The sequence below is a fragment of the Dasypus novemcinctus genome, chromosome 2 (genome assembly GCF_030445035.2).
Source record: "Dasypus novemcinctus isolate mDasNov1 chromosome 2, mDasNov1.1.hap2, whole genome shotgun sequence".
NCBI classification, from domain to species: Eukaryota; Metazoa; Chordata; class Mammalia; order Cingulata; family Dasypodidae; genus Dasypus; species Dasypus novemcinctus.
The window spans coordinates 149,482,892-149,498,670 of NC_080674.1; the positions used below are offsets into that span (position 1 = coordinate 149,482,892).

At 45.5% G+C, this 15,779-nt stretch overlaps 1 protein-coding gene across 4 annotated transcripts in view; it reads left to right on the forward strand.

The window, feature by feature from the left end:
* The window catches only part of LOC101435103 (protocadherin gamma-C4), a 182,200-nt gene that overhangs the window by 12,954 nt on the left and 153,467 nt on the right, over positions 1 to 15,779 (forward strand). The window contains exon 1 of one of the 4 annotated variants that reach the window (XM_071210273.1): positions 1,883 to 4,542. The exons of 1 other annotated variant lie outside the window; for it this stretch is intronic. In XM_071210273.1, coding sequence (XP_071066374.1) covers positions 2,119 to 4,542 — 2,424 coding nt within the window. In that variant the 5' untranslated portion in view covers positions 1,883 to 2,118. Of the gene's footprint in view, positions 1 to 1,882; positions 4,543 to 6,753; positions 9,388 to 11,875; positions 14,473 to 15,779 lie in introns of those variants that run through there. 2 more of the 4 variants (XM_071210274.1, XM_058286050.2) reach the window with 2 other exon arrangements.

Sequence of the window (15,779 nt, forward strand, 5' to 3'; positions counted from 1 at the left end):
TACCTCCCTACAAAATACTCAAGAATTATAAAGAGGAAATAGTAATTTTATGATGGACAAACCTAGAAATCACCACCTTAACCAAGTGATCAAAGTTAACATTAGCAGTAATGGGACAAAGACACCATGTGCCTCTTGATATGGTGTATTGAGAAGGATCCAACATCATCTCTGTTGTAGTCCTATATACTTAAATAAAAACAGGAAGAGAGAGAGGAAGAGAATTTGAAACCAAATGTCATAAGTTGTTAACATTTGGGGTAATATTGGGTAATACTCTTCAGCATATGGGAATTCCTTGTACTATTTTTCAACTTTTCTGTTAAGCCTGAAATTATTTCAAAATAAAAAGTTTAAAAGCTGATCTTAATTAAACATTAAGATGTTAAGATCAGATAAAGTTGAATTGTATATACACAGATTTCAGTTATATTATTTTCTTTACTCACTTGTATACTTGAAATATTTCAGAATTTATTTTGAAAGAGCAAGTATATTATGCATAAGTACATAAGATGAAATGGGAACAAAAAGAGACCCACTATTTTGCATTTTTGTACCCTTAGAAAGCACTAAAATCAGGGACACACTTGACAACTTCAAATAACTTGATTTCCCATGTGATTATAAAACTGTTTCCTGTTCTAGCCAATAGAACCACTTTCAGTTTCCTTAATGTTCCATGCTTCCGCTCATCTTCAGGCATTTATTCGGAGGTTCTAGAATACTATGCCAGCCTTTCTTGATCCAATCCTACCTGTTTTAGTTTCCTTGGCTGCTCAAGCAAATACCATGCAATGGGTTGGCTTAAACAATGGGCATTTAGTAGCTCACAGTTTGAGGCTAAGAAAAGGTCCAAATCAAGGCATCACCGAGGCGATGCTTTCTTCCACAAAACTGGTGTTCTGGAGCTGGCTGCCAGTGATCCTTGGTCCTGGGCTCCTCTGTCACACAGCAATGCATATGGCAACCTCTCTTAGGCTCTCCCTTCTCTTCCTGGTTCCTTTGACCTTCAGTTTCTTGGTTTCCATGGCTTTCTTTCTGTATGTCTGAATTTCATTCTGCTTATAAAGGACTCCTGTAATAAGATTAGGACCCATCCTGATTGAGGTTGGCCACACCTTAACTGAAGTAACTTCATCAATAGGTCTTACAGTGGCTTTCACACCTACGGGAATGGATTAAGTTTAAGAACATGTATTTCTGGGATACATAAAGCTCCAAACCACCACACTACCCTTTAGGAATCATCCTGGGAAAGTTCTTCCTGACTTCCAAATCTATGCCCTTCCTATGTATTCCCCCTTCACCCAGTGCTTCCCACCACAACAGTGATCATACTCTGTTATAAGATTATGATTACTTTCCTATGTCCTCTGCTATGCTGTTAACTTACTGAAGTTTGTACCGATCTGATGTACCATTTGTATTCCTAGCATCAAGCAAAATATCTGGCACATGATAATATCTGATGATTGAATAATTTAAATACAGGTTTAAATCAAGCCCATCAAGCACAGAATTTCAAAAGATATAACTTTGTAAGATAATGTATCTTATATTTTTAAAATGATCTTACTGTCTCTGCGTATAAAATAAGAGGTGGAAGATGTTTGGGGCAAGGCTGTGCCCGGTTCGATTAATACCTTGAGCATTGAATAATATTTCGGTAGCCACTATCATTTAAGGTCACACTTACACCATTCTTATTAATGCTGAGAAAAAGATTCCTGAGGAAAGAGCTACTTCTAAGATATCTTAGAACTGTCAGATTCTTTAAAGCACCTTGAAAGTCACAAGGCGGACATTGGCGAGCAAATCACTCGGTCTGAGCGGGTGCAGGTGTTAGTTAGACCTCTGGGCGTCGCTGTTGACCGCCTAAACGGCAGGAGGCAGCGAGACATCCAATCAATCTTCCGGCTCCCGCAACCCAGAGGGCTAGCAATTTGGCCGGGAAAGCTTCGGGGCGCAAAGAAACTCAGCCCAGCAGTCCGCTAGATCTCTCCACAGTGCTCTAGATCCGTGAATGCTGGTTCCCTCGGACCCTGAGGAATAGAGATTGGAATCTGTACTGGATGCTGGAACTTGACTCGGAGAAAAGATTGCGGCAGAGAGAAAATGGCGGCTCAGGCAAAGCCCCCACGCTGCGAAAGGTTAGACCTGCTGTGCCTCCTTTTGGCATCCCTGTGGGGAGCCGGGGCTGGGCAGATGCGCTATTCGGTGCCTGAAGAGACCGACAAAGGCTCTTTCGTGGGCAACATCGCCAAGGACTTGGGTTTGGAGCCCCTGGCAATGGCAGAACGCGGAGTCCGCATCGTGTCGAGAAGTAGGACGCAGCTCTTTGCTCTGAACACGCGAACCGGCAGCTTGATCACCGCGGACAGGCTAGACCGGGAAGAGCTCTGCGGTCAGAGCGCTCGGTGTCTAGTGAACTTTAACATACTACTGGAGGATAAACTGAATATTTATTCAGTAGAGGTGGAAATAACAGATATTAACGATAATGCCCCTCGCTTTGGAGCAGAGGAACTGGAACTGAAAATCAGTGAAACTACTACCCCGGGATTCCGCATTCCTCTTAAGAGTGCGCATGACACGGATGTAGGAGAAAACACTCTCCAGAAGTATGAACTCAACCCAAATGATCACTTCTCCCTTGACGTGCGAAACGGGGCGGATGGAAACAAGTACCCCGAGCTGGTGCTGGGGCGCGCCCTGGACCGCGAGGAAGAGGAGGTTCACCACCTGATTCTCCTGGCTTCGGACGGGGGCACCCCGGCGCTAACCGGCACCTCCCGCATCCGAGTGACCGTGCTGGATGCGAACGACAACGCGCCTGTTTTTACGCAGCCCGAGTACCGTGTAAATGTTCCGGAGAATGTGCCCGTAGGGAGCCGAATTCTCACGGTGACCGCCACTGACGCAGACGAGGGATACAACGCTCAAGTGGCATATTTTCTAGAGAAAACCCCTGAAAAAAACTCAGAGATATTTGACCTTAAATCTACATCTGGAGATATAGAAATCATTAAAAATCTAGATTATGAGGATGCCAAATTCCATGAAATTGATATTGAAGCTCAAGATGGCCCGGGCCTTCTGACCAGAACGAAGGTAATTGTCACAGTTCTGGACGTGAACGACAATGCCCCAGAATTTTATATGACTTCTGCTACTAGTTCAGTTTCCGAAGACTCTCCTGCAGGAACTGTAATTGCGCTTTTCAATGTACATGACAGAGACTCTGGGCAGAATGCATTTATCACATGTTCACTCCTCGAAAATCTTCCTTTCAAATTAGAGAGATCAGTGGACAATTACCACCGCCTGATTACAACCAGAACTCTGGACAGGGAGGAGATTTCATCTTACAACATCACTGTGACAGCTCAAGATGCAGGGAACCCACCTCTGTCCACAAATGCTCACATTTTGCTGCAGGTGACAGACATCAATGATAACCCACCCACCTTCCCTCACACCTCCTACTCTGCGTACATTCCTGAAAACAACCCTAGAGGTGCTTCCATCTTTTCCGTGGTGGCCTATGACCCCGACAGCTATGACAATGCCCATGTAACTTATTTCTTATCTGAGGAAACCCTTCAAGGAGCACCCCTCTCCTCCTGCATTTCCATCAACTCTGACACCGGAGTGCTATACGCCCTGCGCTCTTTTGACTATGAGCAGTTCCAAGACCTGCAGCTATGGGTGACCGCGAAGGACAGCGGGGACCCACCGCTCAGCAGCAACGTGTCGCTGAGCCTTTTCCTGCTGGACCAGAACGACAACGCACCCGAGATCCTGTATCCCGTCCTCCCCACCGACGGCTCCACCGGTGTAGAACTGGCGCCCCGCTCCGCAGAGCCCGGCTACCTGGTCACCAAGGTGGTGGCGGTGGACAGAGACTCAGGACAGAACGCCTGGCTGTCCTACCGCCTGCTCAAGGCCAGCGAGCCGGGGCTCTTCGCCGTGGGGCTGCACACGGGCGAGGTGCGCACGGCGCGGGCCCTGCTGGACAGAGACGCGCTCAAGCAGAGCCTGGTGGTGGCCGTCCAGGACCACGGACAGCCCCCCCTGTCGGCCACCGTCACGCTCACCGTGGCCGTGGCCGACAGCATCCCAGCCGTGCTGGCCGACCTGGGCAGCATCAAGACCCCCGCCGACCCCGACGAGTCCTATCTCACGCTCTACCTGGTGGTGGCCGTGACCACAGTTTCATGCGTGTTCCTCGCCTTTGTCATCGTGCTGCTGGCGCTCAGAATGCGGCGTTGGCATAAGTCCCGCCTGCTCCAGACTGCAGGAGGGGGGTTGGCGAGCGTGCCCGCGTCGCACTTCGTGGGCGTGGACGGGGTGCGGGCTTTCCTGCAGACCTATTCCCACGAGGTGTCCCTCACCGCGGACTCGAGGACGAGCCACGTGATCTTCCCGCAGCCCAACTACGCGGACACGCTCATCAGCCAGGGGAGCTGTGAGAAGAAGGATTTTCTATCAGCAACTCAGTCTCTACTTCAAGGTCAAGGAGAAGAAACATTTTCTCAGGTAAACTAACTCTTCACAGTACAATTTGACCTATTTTGAAAAAAAATAAATTTTCTGATTTACTTTATGTAGCTGTCTCCACTGTTTAGTCTATCTTTTCTATTTCTCATATTTCCTTAAGCATATATCCCATTTTTAGGAAATGAGTTCTGTTGAATTATCTCTAAGTAATTCCAGTAAAAGATTAGGAGAGGCTAGACTCATTGTGTAATGAGTTTAAATAAAAAATTAGTAGTTGAAGATGATATTTAGGTTATCAAAAGAGCACAACATTAGGGACTGGAGTATCTGGTTTTTCATACTTTCTTTCCTACCTCTGTGCAAATCATCTCATCGACCCCAGTCAACAATTCTTTCTCCCTTAAGAATTGAATGTTAGATATTACGTTTATTCAAGTCCCTCCTTTAAAATTTAAAATTGTTATATTTCATATTTGAATCTTTATGAATAGTGAGATGCCTTAGTTGCTTTCTCCTTCTCACTGTCTTAATTTTTCCTTCAGTTTGGAAGTGAAGTTCTTCTTTTACTTTTTTACATCTCCTTCACTATTAAAAGATGGAAATACACATAGGAATACACATCCTTCACAGTGTTTCAGAAAGGTATGTTATGGTATCTCTGCTTAGTGAAAAATCTTATCAACCTCTAAAGTAGCTAAGTGTTCCTTGAAGAAGTGACTGATTGTCATTTGATCTATAATACATTGGGAGAGTAAGAGTAAGCAGGCTTCTTTTTACTGTTACTTTGTATTTTTGTCATATCTGGACCATACTGACTTTTTTCCTTAAAAATAATAAATATCCTTAGTATAGCTTTTCCTAAAGAAAAGATACATGGGCTTCGGAGACCATATTACATAATTGCTCCTAAAGATTCTCTTTGTATAATTCTCTTACCAAAGTTTTCCCACTCATAACAGCTGTTAAAAATGTTAGCTATATATTTAAGAACAGAGAACACACTAACATTCTATGTAACAGAATGAATTTTTTATTCTGATTTGGTAGTAATCATGTACTAAGTCTTGTATCTAATGATGTCATCACTTCTGAAAAGATTCCTTATTATATTTAGGAATATCTGATAAGGCAAAATGTATCTGAGATAGTGTATTCTATTATGTTTATCACTATTAAATAATTCTCCATGAGGTAAAATTTGAACACATTGTGGGAAAGTATGTCACACCATCTTTACTTGTAAATAAAATAATGAAGCAGCCCAAGCTAAGGAAAATTAAAGAGAGGGTCCATTTTAGTGTCTGTAGTAATTCTTCACAAGAATAAATAAATGCTTTATACATAGGTATATGGAGTGTATCATGATCAAAATGACAAATGTATTTCTATTTCTGTGCTTGGAGGGAAAAATAAATACAGGAAAAGAGACTCTGGGATATAAGATTAAAGTTTTTTTCTCTACTAGTTTCAGCTGTGTGTGGGTTTTTTTTTTTATTTAAAAACTTTCATACTCTAGATGTAGGCAAAGTGGACTGCTTTCAATATCCTGGGGGTCTGTACTTCTCGCTCTTATCTAGGCATTGTCATGTTCTTCACTCTCACGACCAGGGCTTTTGCCTGATTCACTCCTTTCTTACTTCCTGGGAAAGCCTTCGCTAACCTCCATGGCTGAGTTGAGGTCCCTACCATTGGCTTCCCCCATTATAGTGGTTATTTCACTGCTCTGCAATTCCCTGGTTACTTTTATATGCTCATATGTTCTGTGTGCATGTGTTTGTGTCCCTATTGTTCATCTTAAATCACTGCTGACATTGTCTGACATAGGCAGCACCCAATTATGTGCCTGTTTGATGAATAGTTTACTAACAGATATTGAAACTAAGATGTCAGGATTATCAAGGACAAACTTCAAGATGTATAACCTGTAAATGTGGCTGATATTTCTGTGTGGTTCTTAAACTTTGTCAGAATACTTCAAAACAATTACTCCACCCTGTTTGGAGCAGTATTTGTAGCATTGTTTAGTGCATGGCTTCCCAAGGAGGCTAACTTGAAGTCACCCCCTTTCACATCTGTCAAACCTCTTGGGTGAAATAAACCCTAGTCCCGTTATCTCTGACAAAAAGGATTTGGGGTGTTGGGGAACTTTTTTTCTTTTTAAGTGCTTGGGTTCGTCTGAGAATGTGCTGTAAACCATTGGGCCTCTGAGCGTCGCTGTTGACCAATCAAGGAGGAAAACGCCGCTGGAGAGCTAGTCCACCATTTCTTTGTTCCTAAAACACAGATAGAAAATCAGACTCACAAGATCTGGGGCTGCTACAAAACGCATTCCATCGTTTGCCCAGGTCTGTGACCTATGAATTACATACGTGAAACGTTTAGTTCCCTGAGGAAATAAGATTGGAGTCAATTGTGAGGCACTGGAACCAACTTCACAGAAAATAACTCAGCAAAAAGGAAATGATCAATTGCCTGAGATTCCGAAACGGCAGAGCCCTGGCCCTGCTGTGCGCACTCCTGGGGACGCTGTGTCAGACGGGATCTGGGCAGATCCGGTACTCGGTGCCGGAGGAGCTGGACAAAGGCTCCATCGTGGGCAACGTCGCCAAGGATCTGGGGCTGGAACCCTGGGAGCTGGCGGACCGCGGAGTCCGCATCGTCTCCAGAGGTAGGACGCAGCTTTTCGCGCTGAACCCGCGAAGCGGCAGCTTGATCACGGCGGGCAGGATAGACCGGGAGGAGCTCTGCGCTCAGAGCGCGCCGTGTCTGGTGAATATTAACATCCTAGTTGAAGACAAATTGAAAATTTTTGAAGTAGAAATAGAAATTAAGGATATTAATGATAATGCTCCTGGTTTTCTAGCAGAGGAATTGGAAGTAAAAATTGTTGAACTAACAGATCCTGGAACCAGGTTTCCACTTAAGACTGCATTTGACCCAGATGTGGGCATGAACTCCCTGCAGAACTACCAGCTCAGCCCCAACGACCACTTTTCCCTCTCTGTGAGGAGTGTTTCTGACGGGACCAAGTACCCAGAGCTGGTGCTGGAGCAAGCCCTGGACAGGGAAGAAAAGAAGATTCACCAACTCATCCTCTCTGCCTCTGATGGTGGTGACCCTGTCCGTTCTGGCAGCTTATCCATCCAAGTGATAGTTCTGGATGCAAATGACAACCCACCAATGTTTACTCAGCCCGAATACCATGTAAGTGTTCTGGAGAACATGCCGGCAGGCACTCGGCTGCTCACAGTGAATGCCACCGACCCTGATGAAGGATTCAATGCTCAAGTGTCCTATATTCTAGATAAAATGCCTGGGAGAATGGCTCAGATTTTCGACCTCAATTCAGTGACTGGGGATATATCAATATTAAAAAGTCTAGATTATGAAGATGCTGTGTTCTATGAAATTAAAATTGAAGTACAAGATGGACCAGGTCTCCGTTCAAGAGCTAAGATTCTAGTCACAGTTCTGGATGTGAATGACAATGCCCCAGAAATTACAATCACTTCTTTCATAGGTTCAGTCCCAGAAGAGGCAACTGCTGGAAGAGAAATTGCACTTATAAACGTGCATGACCGAGATTCTGGGCAGAATGGGCAAGTCACAGTTTTTATTCTGGGAAATCTACCATTTAATTTAGAAAAATCAATAGGCCAGTATTATCGCTTAGTTACAGCCAGATCCCTGGACCGAGAACAGGTGTCTGAATATAACCTCACTATAAGGGCCACAGATGGGGGAAGTCCACGGCTCTCCGCGGAAACTCACATCACGTTGTGTGTGGCGGACATCAATGACAACCCGCCCTCCTTCCCTCATGCCTCCTACTCCGCCTACATTCCCGAAAACAATCCCAGAGGAGCCTCCATCTTCTCAGTGACGGCTCACGATCCAGACAGCGAAGACAATTCCCGCATCACTTACGCACTGACCGATGACACCCTCCAGGGGGCACCCCTGTCCTCCTATGTCTCTATCAACGCGGACACTGGCATCCTGTATGCTCTGCAATCCTTCGACTATGAGCAATTCCAAGAGTTGCAGCTACGGGTGGCCGCCAGCGACAGTGGGGACCCGCCGCTCAGCAGCAACGTGTCACTGAGCCTGTTCGTGCTGGACCAGAACGACAACGCACCCGAGATCCTGTATCCCGTCCTCCCCACCGACGGCTCCACCGGTGTAGAACTGGCACCCCGCTCCGCAGAGCCCGGCTACCTGGTCACCAAGGTGGTGGCGGTGGACAGGGACTCAGGACAGAATGCCTGGCTGTCCTACCGCCTGCTCAAGGCCAGCGAGCCGGGGCTCTTCGCCGTGGGGCTGCACACGGGCGAGGTGCGCACGGCGCGGGCCCTGCTGGACAGAGACGCGCTCAAGCAGAGCCTCGTGGTGGCCGTCCAGGACCACGGACAGCCCCCTCTCTCGGCCACCGTCACGCTCACCGTGGCCGTGGCCGACAGCATCCCAGACGTGCTGGCCGACCTGGACAGCCTGGAGCCCTTCCACGACTCGGACGTCTCGGATGTCACACTTTACCTGGTGGTGGCCGTGACCACAGTTTCATGCGTGTTTCTCGCCTTTGTCATCGTGCTGCTGGCGCTCAGAATGCGGCGCTGGCACAAGTTGCGCCTGCTCCAGGCTGCGGGAGGCGGGTTGGCGAGCGTGCCCGCGTCGCACTTCGTGGGCGTGGACGGGGTGCGGGCTTTCCTGCAGACCTATTCCCACGAGGTGTCCCTCACCGCGGGCTCGCGGACGAGCCACGTGATCTTCCCGCAGCCCAACTACGCGGACACGCTCATCAGCCAGGGGAGCTGTGAGAAGAGCGAGCCTCTCCTGGTATCTCAAGATTTGCTTGATGTGAAAGGAGACCCCAATGTACTTCAGGTAAGTTTCTTCCTTTCGATTTTATAAAGAGCAATTATGCTAGTGTGATTTTTATGAAGCCTTAATACAAGTTTATTTAGAAATAAAGCAATATGGTAGTAAACAGACTTTTCCAAATATTTCTACTCCTCTTTCTTTCTGGGCATATGGTAGCACCGCACTTCCTGGCCAGGTTTGACTGAGTAGGCCTGTGCAACTAACTTACCAACAAACGGTATTTTTCACTTCCTGGAGGAAGCTCCAATTGCCATTGTGAAAGTTTCCAGATTTCTAAGTTACTCTTTGAAATTGTGACTGCTTCTTCTGCTTGGGTCCTTGAGTAACTCTGATAAGAGAAGAGCCATGTGGTTGACCAAACACTGGTCTGTATTCCTATTGAAAATATAAATTTTTTTGTTACTCCAGCCTAATCTAGCCTGTCCTGACCAACATAAACAAGTGAAAATATATATATGAATACAAAGTGTTTTAGGCTTCCACAGAATTATACTTGACTCCTACCAAGACAGACCATAACCTTTTCATCTCACTGACAGAAAAATTGTAGGACAAAAGTGTACAGTTTGGTCAAATTGTTTTACCTGGCCTTGATTCTCTGTTCTTTTATGAACCTAAACTATATATACAGTTTAAACAAATGAAATTTGCCTATGACATCTGGTTTCCATATTGATTTCTGATCCTTGCCTGAAGGTGGAAACTTCATTTACTTAAGCTATCATAAGTTTTGGACTGGCATTTCTCGCCCTTTGACAAGGATTAAAAATGTAAAGAAAAATGTTTCAGCTTCTATAGGTAATTTCCAGACCATCCATTCCAACAGTGGAATACAATCCTGATCCTGTTCTACAGCTTTTTTGAGCCAGAAATTGATAGCTCATTCTGAAATGTATGGAATTATTTTCACTCATAAGGTCATATCAGAGAGTCATCTAAGATTAGACCAAAATAAATTTTATTAGACCACAAACAAAAGAGAATGTCTGTCCCTGGATATATTATGAAGTAGCACATACAAAAGCATGAGATAACAGGACCTGAACAAAATAACCTAAAGCAGAGAAAACTATATTCTCACTCAGACATTCAAATATATTACACAGAAAAAGGCACATATCCTTTGGCATATCTTTTTTAGGAAGTCTTTATAATATTAATATTACTATCTTCATAAGGAGAAAAAACATTAAATGGCTAGTGCCAGGACAATGTTAGCTGATTAAAGAGGATTTTCTAAGAATCCCCATATAGAACAGCTTATGTGTGTGTTGTGAAAATGCATTGTGAGTACAAAGGCAGTACAATATCCATCTACTTGTAGAGGTGATGAGAGGTTTTAAACATTCCATTTTTACTAAAAAGGAACTTTTTCTGAAGGACAGGCAAGAATTCATTACACTAGAAAGGGAGGAGAAGTTCATAGTAAAAGAAAAGTATAATGGGATGTAGGAAGGAAAATAAGAGATGGGGGTGTCTTGAAACATTTTGACTGGAGTCTAAGATGAGTATGGGTGAGCACTGCAAAATAGTAAAACAAATGGTTAAGTATCTGATTTGAGTGTGAATTTGAAGTAAAGGTATTTGGTTGTTTGGGTTACCCAAGACCGGCTCAAGGATTACAGGGAAAGTTCGAAAATGAAGTATCTAAAGGATCTTCAATGCCTCTCCAAGATCTACCAGTGATCAAATCAAATGCATTTCACTCACTGTGATGGTTAATTTCATGTGTCTTCTGATCCTGTTTCTCTTCAGTACCCTAAATAATACACTTATTAATGGTATAAGTTGGTTGAAACTGATAATTGGCATTATAGAGTATTGTGTAGACATTTATGTAGGAAATAAACATTGGTTTCATGAAAATAAATATGGCTTACACAAGATTGAGCATTATGAAAAATGTGTGCCCAAATATTAAAATGGTCCCTTTAGCAAAATATCAGGCTCTCCTCTACTGAAGTGGGAAGATGGACTGTGTTTTATATAAAAGAGAAATACATTAAAAATAAGTCTAGGGCCTAGACTCACTCTTTTTGAAAAGACTATCTTTGAAACGTGTACTGAATTGATAAAGTATCTATAGAGAGATTTAAGGGAAATGAATTTACGTAAATGTAAGGATCATGACCCACTAAAAATGTGGATTAAAAGCCAATCTCTTATTTGGATAAATCCACAGTAGTCGTGACAGTATTTATAAATACAATGAAATCACTGAAGATAGTTATACCACAAACTCTGAAAAAAATGGCTGTATACCTTATCATGAATATTTTATATGAAAAATAAGGAGTGAAAAATGGTTAAGATGCTTCTGAGACTATGAAAAACTAGAAACTATCAAATTTAAAGGGAAATTTTGAGTGTTTGGCACCTTCCAACAAATAAGAAGACAAGAGCTTGCCACTTTGAGGATAAATAGCAGGGTAAGATGCAGTTTTTCAAGACAACCTCCGGGTGCCGCTGTTGACCAAAGAGAAGATCTCTTAATTCTGCAGGAGCTTCAGGGAGCTTGTTTTCCTCTTTGTCCGGAGACCATCAGAACGGAAACACCTCAAGCGCCTAACAAATAAGCCCTACCTTCAAATCACAAAACTCCCGGGTGCTGTCGCTGATTTTTTAAACATCCCAGAGAAACTTTGCAAGGAAGCTTTCCGAAGTGTTCAAGAAACGCAGAGGCGCTCCAGACAAGCTGAACCGATGAAACAGCAGGTACTGCTTCCCTTCCTGCTGTCTTTTTTCTGCAGAGCCATCTCCCAACAGGTCCGCTACGCGATTCCTGAGGAGATGGCCAAGGGCTCGCGGGTGGGGAACCTCGCCAAAGATCTGGGGCTAAGTGTCCAGGAGTTGCCTGCTCGAAAACTTCGGGTTAGTGCAGAGAAAGATTATTTTAGCGTTAGCGCAGAGAGTGGGGATTTGTTCGTGAGCGGCAGGATAGATAGAGAAAAGATTTGCGGGCAAAGGTCTGAATGTGTACTAGAATTTGAAACAGTAGCTGAAAACCCAATGAATGTTTTCCACGTGGTTGTTGCCATCCAAGATATTAACGACAATGCACCACATTTCATGGCAAAAGTTATTGACTTGGAGATCTGTGAATCGGCCTTACCAGGGGTAAAATTCCCTCTGGATTCTGCGCAAGATGCAGATGTAGAAGGTAATTCACTGAAGATATACATGATCAGCCCCAATCAACATTTTTCTCTGTCAACAAAGCAAAGTCCCGATGGAAATAAATACCCGGAGTTACTGCTGGAAAAACCTCTGGATAGGGAACAGCAGAGCTCCCATCACTTAATCTTAACTGCCATAGACGGCGGGGACCCATCCCTAAGTGGCACCACACAGATCCTGATCCAGGTCACCGACGCCAACGATAATGCTCCGGTGTTCAGCCAAGATGTTTATAAGGTTAGCCTCCAAGAAAACGTGCCGCCGGACACTTCCGTGCTGCGGGTGATGGCCACGGACAGGGATGAGGGCGTTAATGCTGGCATCACATACGCCTTCCTTAATGCACCGGCTATTACGAGCCTCCTCTTCAGTCTCAATCCACATACTGGCGAAATTACAACCAATGGTACATTGGACTTTGAAGAAACAAGTAGATATGTGTTGGGTGTAGAGGCCAAGGATGGAGGGGTACACACGGCTCACTGTAATGTTCAGATTGAAATTATTGATGAGAATGACAATGCCCCAGAGGTGACATTCATCTCCTTTTCTAACCAGATTCCTGAGGACTCAGAGCTTGGAACCGTAATAGCCCTCATTAAAGTGAGGGACCAGGATTCTGAGCAAAATGGTCTGGTGACATGCTATATTCAAGAAGAAGTTCCCTTCAAATTAGAAGCAACCTCCAAGAATTATTACAAGTTAGTGATAGGCAGGGCCCTGGACAGGGAGAAGACCGAAGAGTATAATGTCACTATCATAGCCAAAGACAGAGGCAAGCCGCCCCTCTCCTCCAGCAGAAGCGTAACCCTGCACATCGCTGACGTTAACGATAATGCTCCAGTTTTCCAACAGGCCTCCTACGTGGTCCACGTGGCCGAAAACAACCAACCCGGCGCCTCTATAGCTCAAGTCTGCGCCTCCGACCCGGATCTGGGGCCCAACGGCCGCGTCTCCTACTCCATCGTGGCCAGCGACCTGGGGCCGCAGGCGCTGTCGTCCTACGTGTCGCTGAGCGCGCAGAGCGGCGTGCTGTTCGCGCAGCGCGCCTTCGACCACGAGCAGCTGCGCGCCTTCCAGCTCACGCTGCAGGCGCGCGACCAGGGCTCGCCCGCGCTCAGCGCCAACGTCAGCCTGCGCGTGTTGGTGGGCGACCGCAACGACAACGCGCCCAGGGTGCTGTACCCGGCGCTGGGGCCCGACGGCTCGGCGCTCTTCGACACGGTGCCGCGCGCCGCGCAGCCCGGCTACCTGGTCACCAAGGTGGTGGCGGTGGACGCCGACTCGGGCCACAACGCCTGGCTGTCGTACCACGTGCTGCAGGCCAGCGAGCCCGGGCTCTTCAGCCTGGGGCTGCGCACGGGCGAGGTGCGCACGGCTCGCGCCTTGGGCGACAGGGACGCGGCCCGCCAGCGCCTGCTGGTCTCGGTGCGCGACGGCGGGCAGCCGGCCCTCTCGGCCACCGCCACGCTGCACCTGGTCTTCGCTGACAGCCTGCAGGAGGCGATGCCGGACCTCAGCGACCGCCCCGCACCCTCTGACCCGCAGGCGGAGCTGCAGTTTTACCTGGTGGTGGCCTTGGCCTTGATCTCTGTGCTCTTCCTCCTCGCAGTGACTCTGGCCATCGCCCTGCACCTCCGATGCTCCACGAGCGCCGCAGCCTGGGGCTGCTTTCAGCCTGGTCTCAGCTCTAAGTCTGGACCTGGGGTCCCCCCCAACTACAGCGAGGGTACTTTGCCTTACACCTACAATCTCTGCGTTGCCTCTCATTCGGCAAAGACAGAGTTTAATTTTCTCAGCATGGCCCCGGAAATGGTACCCCCTCAGGATCTCCTGTGTGATGAGCCTTCTGTGGTGGTATGTGCCAGTAATGAAGACTCCCAAATCGTGTTTGACTCCTGTTCCTCACACGTGAGTTTCTGCAAACCTATTTCATTTTTACGTTGTATTTGCTTTTCACTCATGTTTAATTGATTTATTCTTTGTATTAGTGCTATTATCTAGTGGGAAAGGAATATGTTGGATGGGCAAAGATTGGTTCCTTGATTTCTCAGTAGTTTGGCTATTGCCCAATTACTACTTCTCAGTCTTTACTGCTGGAACTTTTGTATGGTGGGGTAACTCTTGCTAAAAAGTGCTGTTTCCTGGGTATCACCACCTTTGGTAATAGCAGTGCCCTTTCTTGGTTGATGTGTGATACTATTTTTTCAAGTAATGCTAGGCTTTACTCTTTATAAATACATTGGCAGTTCTTTCATCTTTATCAATTACATTTTAATTATTTTTCCTTTGGTTGCAATATGTATATTTACAAAGCCTTTCAATAATTAAGTCTCTCAGTACTTCTTTGCCTTATTACAAGTATCAAAGACTGTCAGAATTTATATTTAAATCACTAATTTTGAGTCATTTTCATTTTTTTTAAAGTTTTATTTTTATTTATTTAATTCCCCTCCCCTCCCCCGGGAGTCTGTTCTCTGTGTCTATTTGCTACGTCTTGTTTCTTTGTCCGCTTCTGTTGTCGTCAGCGGCACAGGAAGTGTGGGCGGCACCATTCCTGGGCAGGCTGCACTTTCTTTCGCGCTGGGCGGCTCTCCTAACGGGTGCACTCCTTGCGCATGGGGGTCCCCTATGCGGGGGACACCCCTGCGTGGCAGGGCACTCCTTGCGCGCATCAGCACTGCACATGGGCCAGCTGCACAGGGGTCAAGGAGGCCCGGGGTTTGAACGCGGACCTCCCATGTGGTAGACGGACGCCCTAACCACTGGGCCAAAGTCCGTTTCCCCATTTTCATTTCAACTTCATAACCTCACTCAAGGATATTCCATAATATTTTCTTAACCTTTCTTTAATCATTGGTTTTTATGCTCTTTCTACTTTGTCACTATTGTAAGAAGGGATTTAATGAACATTTTGTATATAAAGCATTACCTATAGTTTTATTGTTTCTTTAATATAGGTTTTTGAGAAGTGACTCAAATCTACAAAAATTTTGAGGTTTTAAAATATTTTAAAATAAAAGTAAAATATATTTCAAAACATCTCATTTTACCCTCTATTCTCCAGCCATTTGAAAATTGTGAAAAATATGTTTGATCACCTTTCTCAAAGTCTGAAATTTTAAATATTCTGTATACTTAAGGAACTTTTTATGCCTGTTAAAATTCATGGATCATTTCTAGATGCTAATTATTATATGGGGAATAATCTAAAGAAC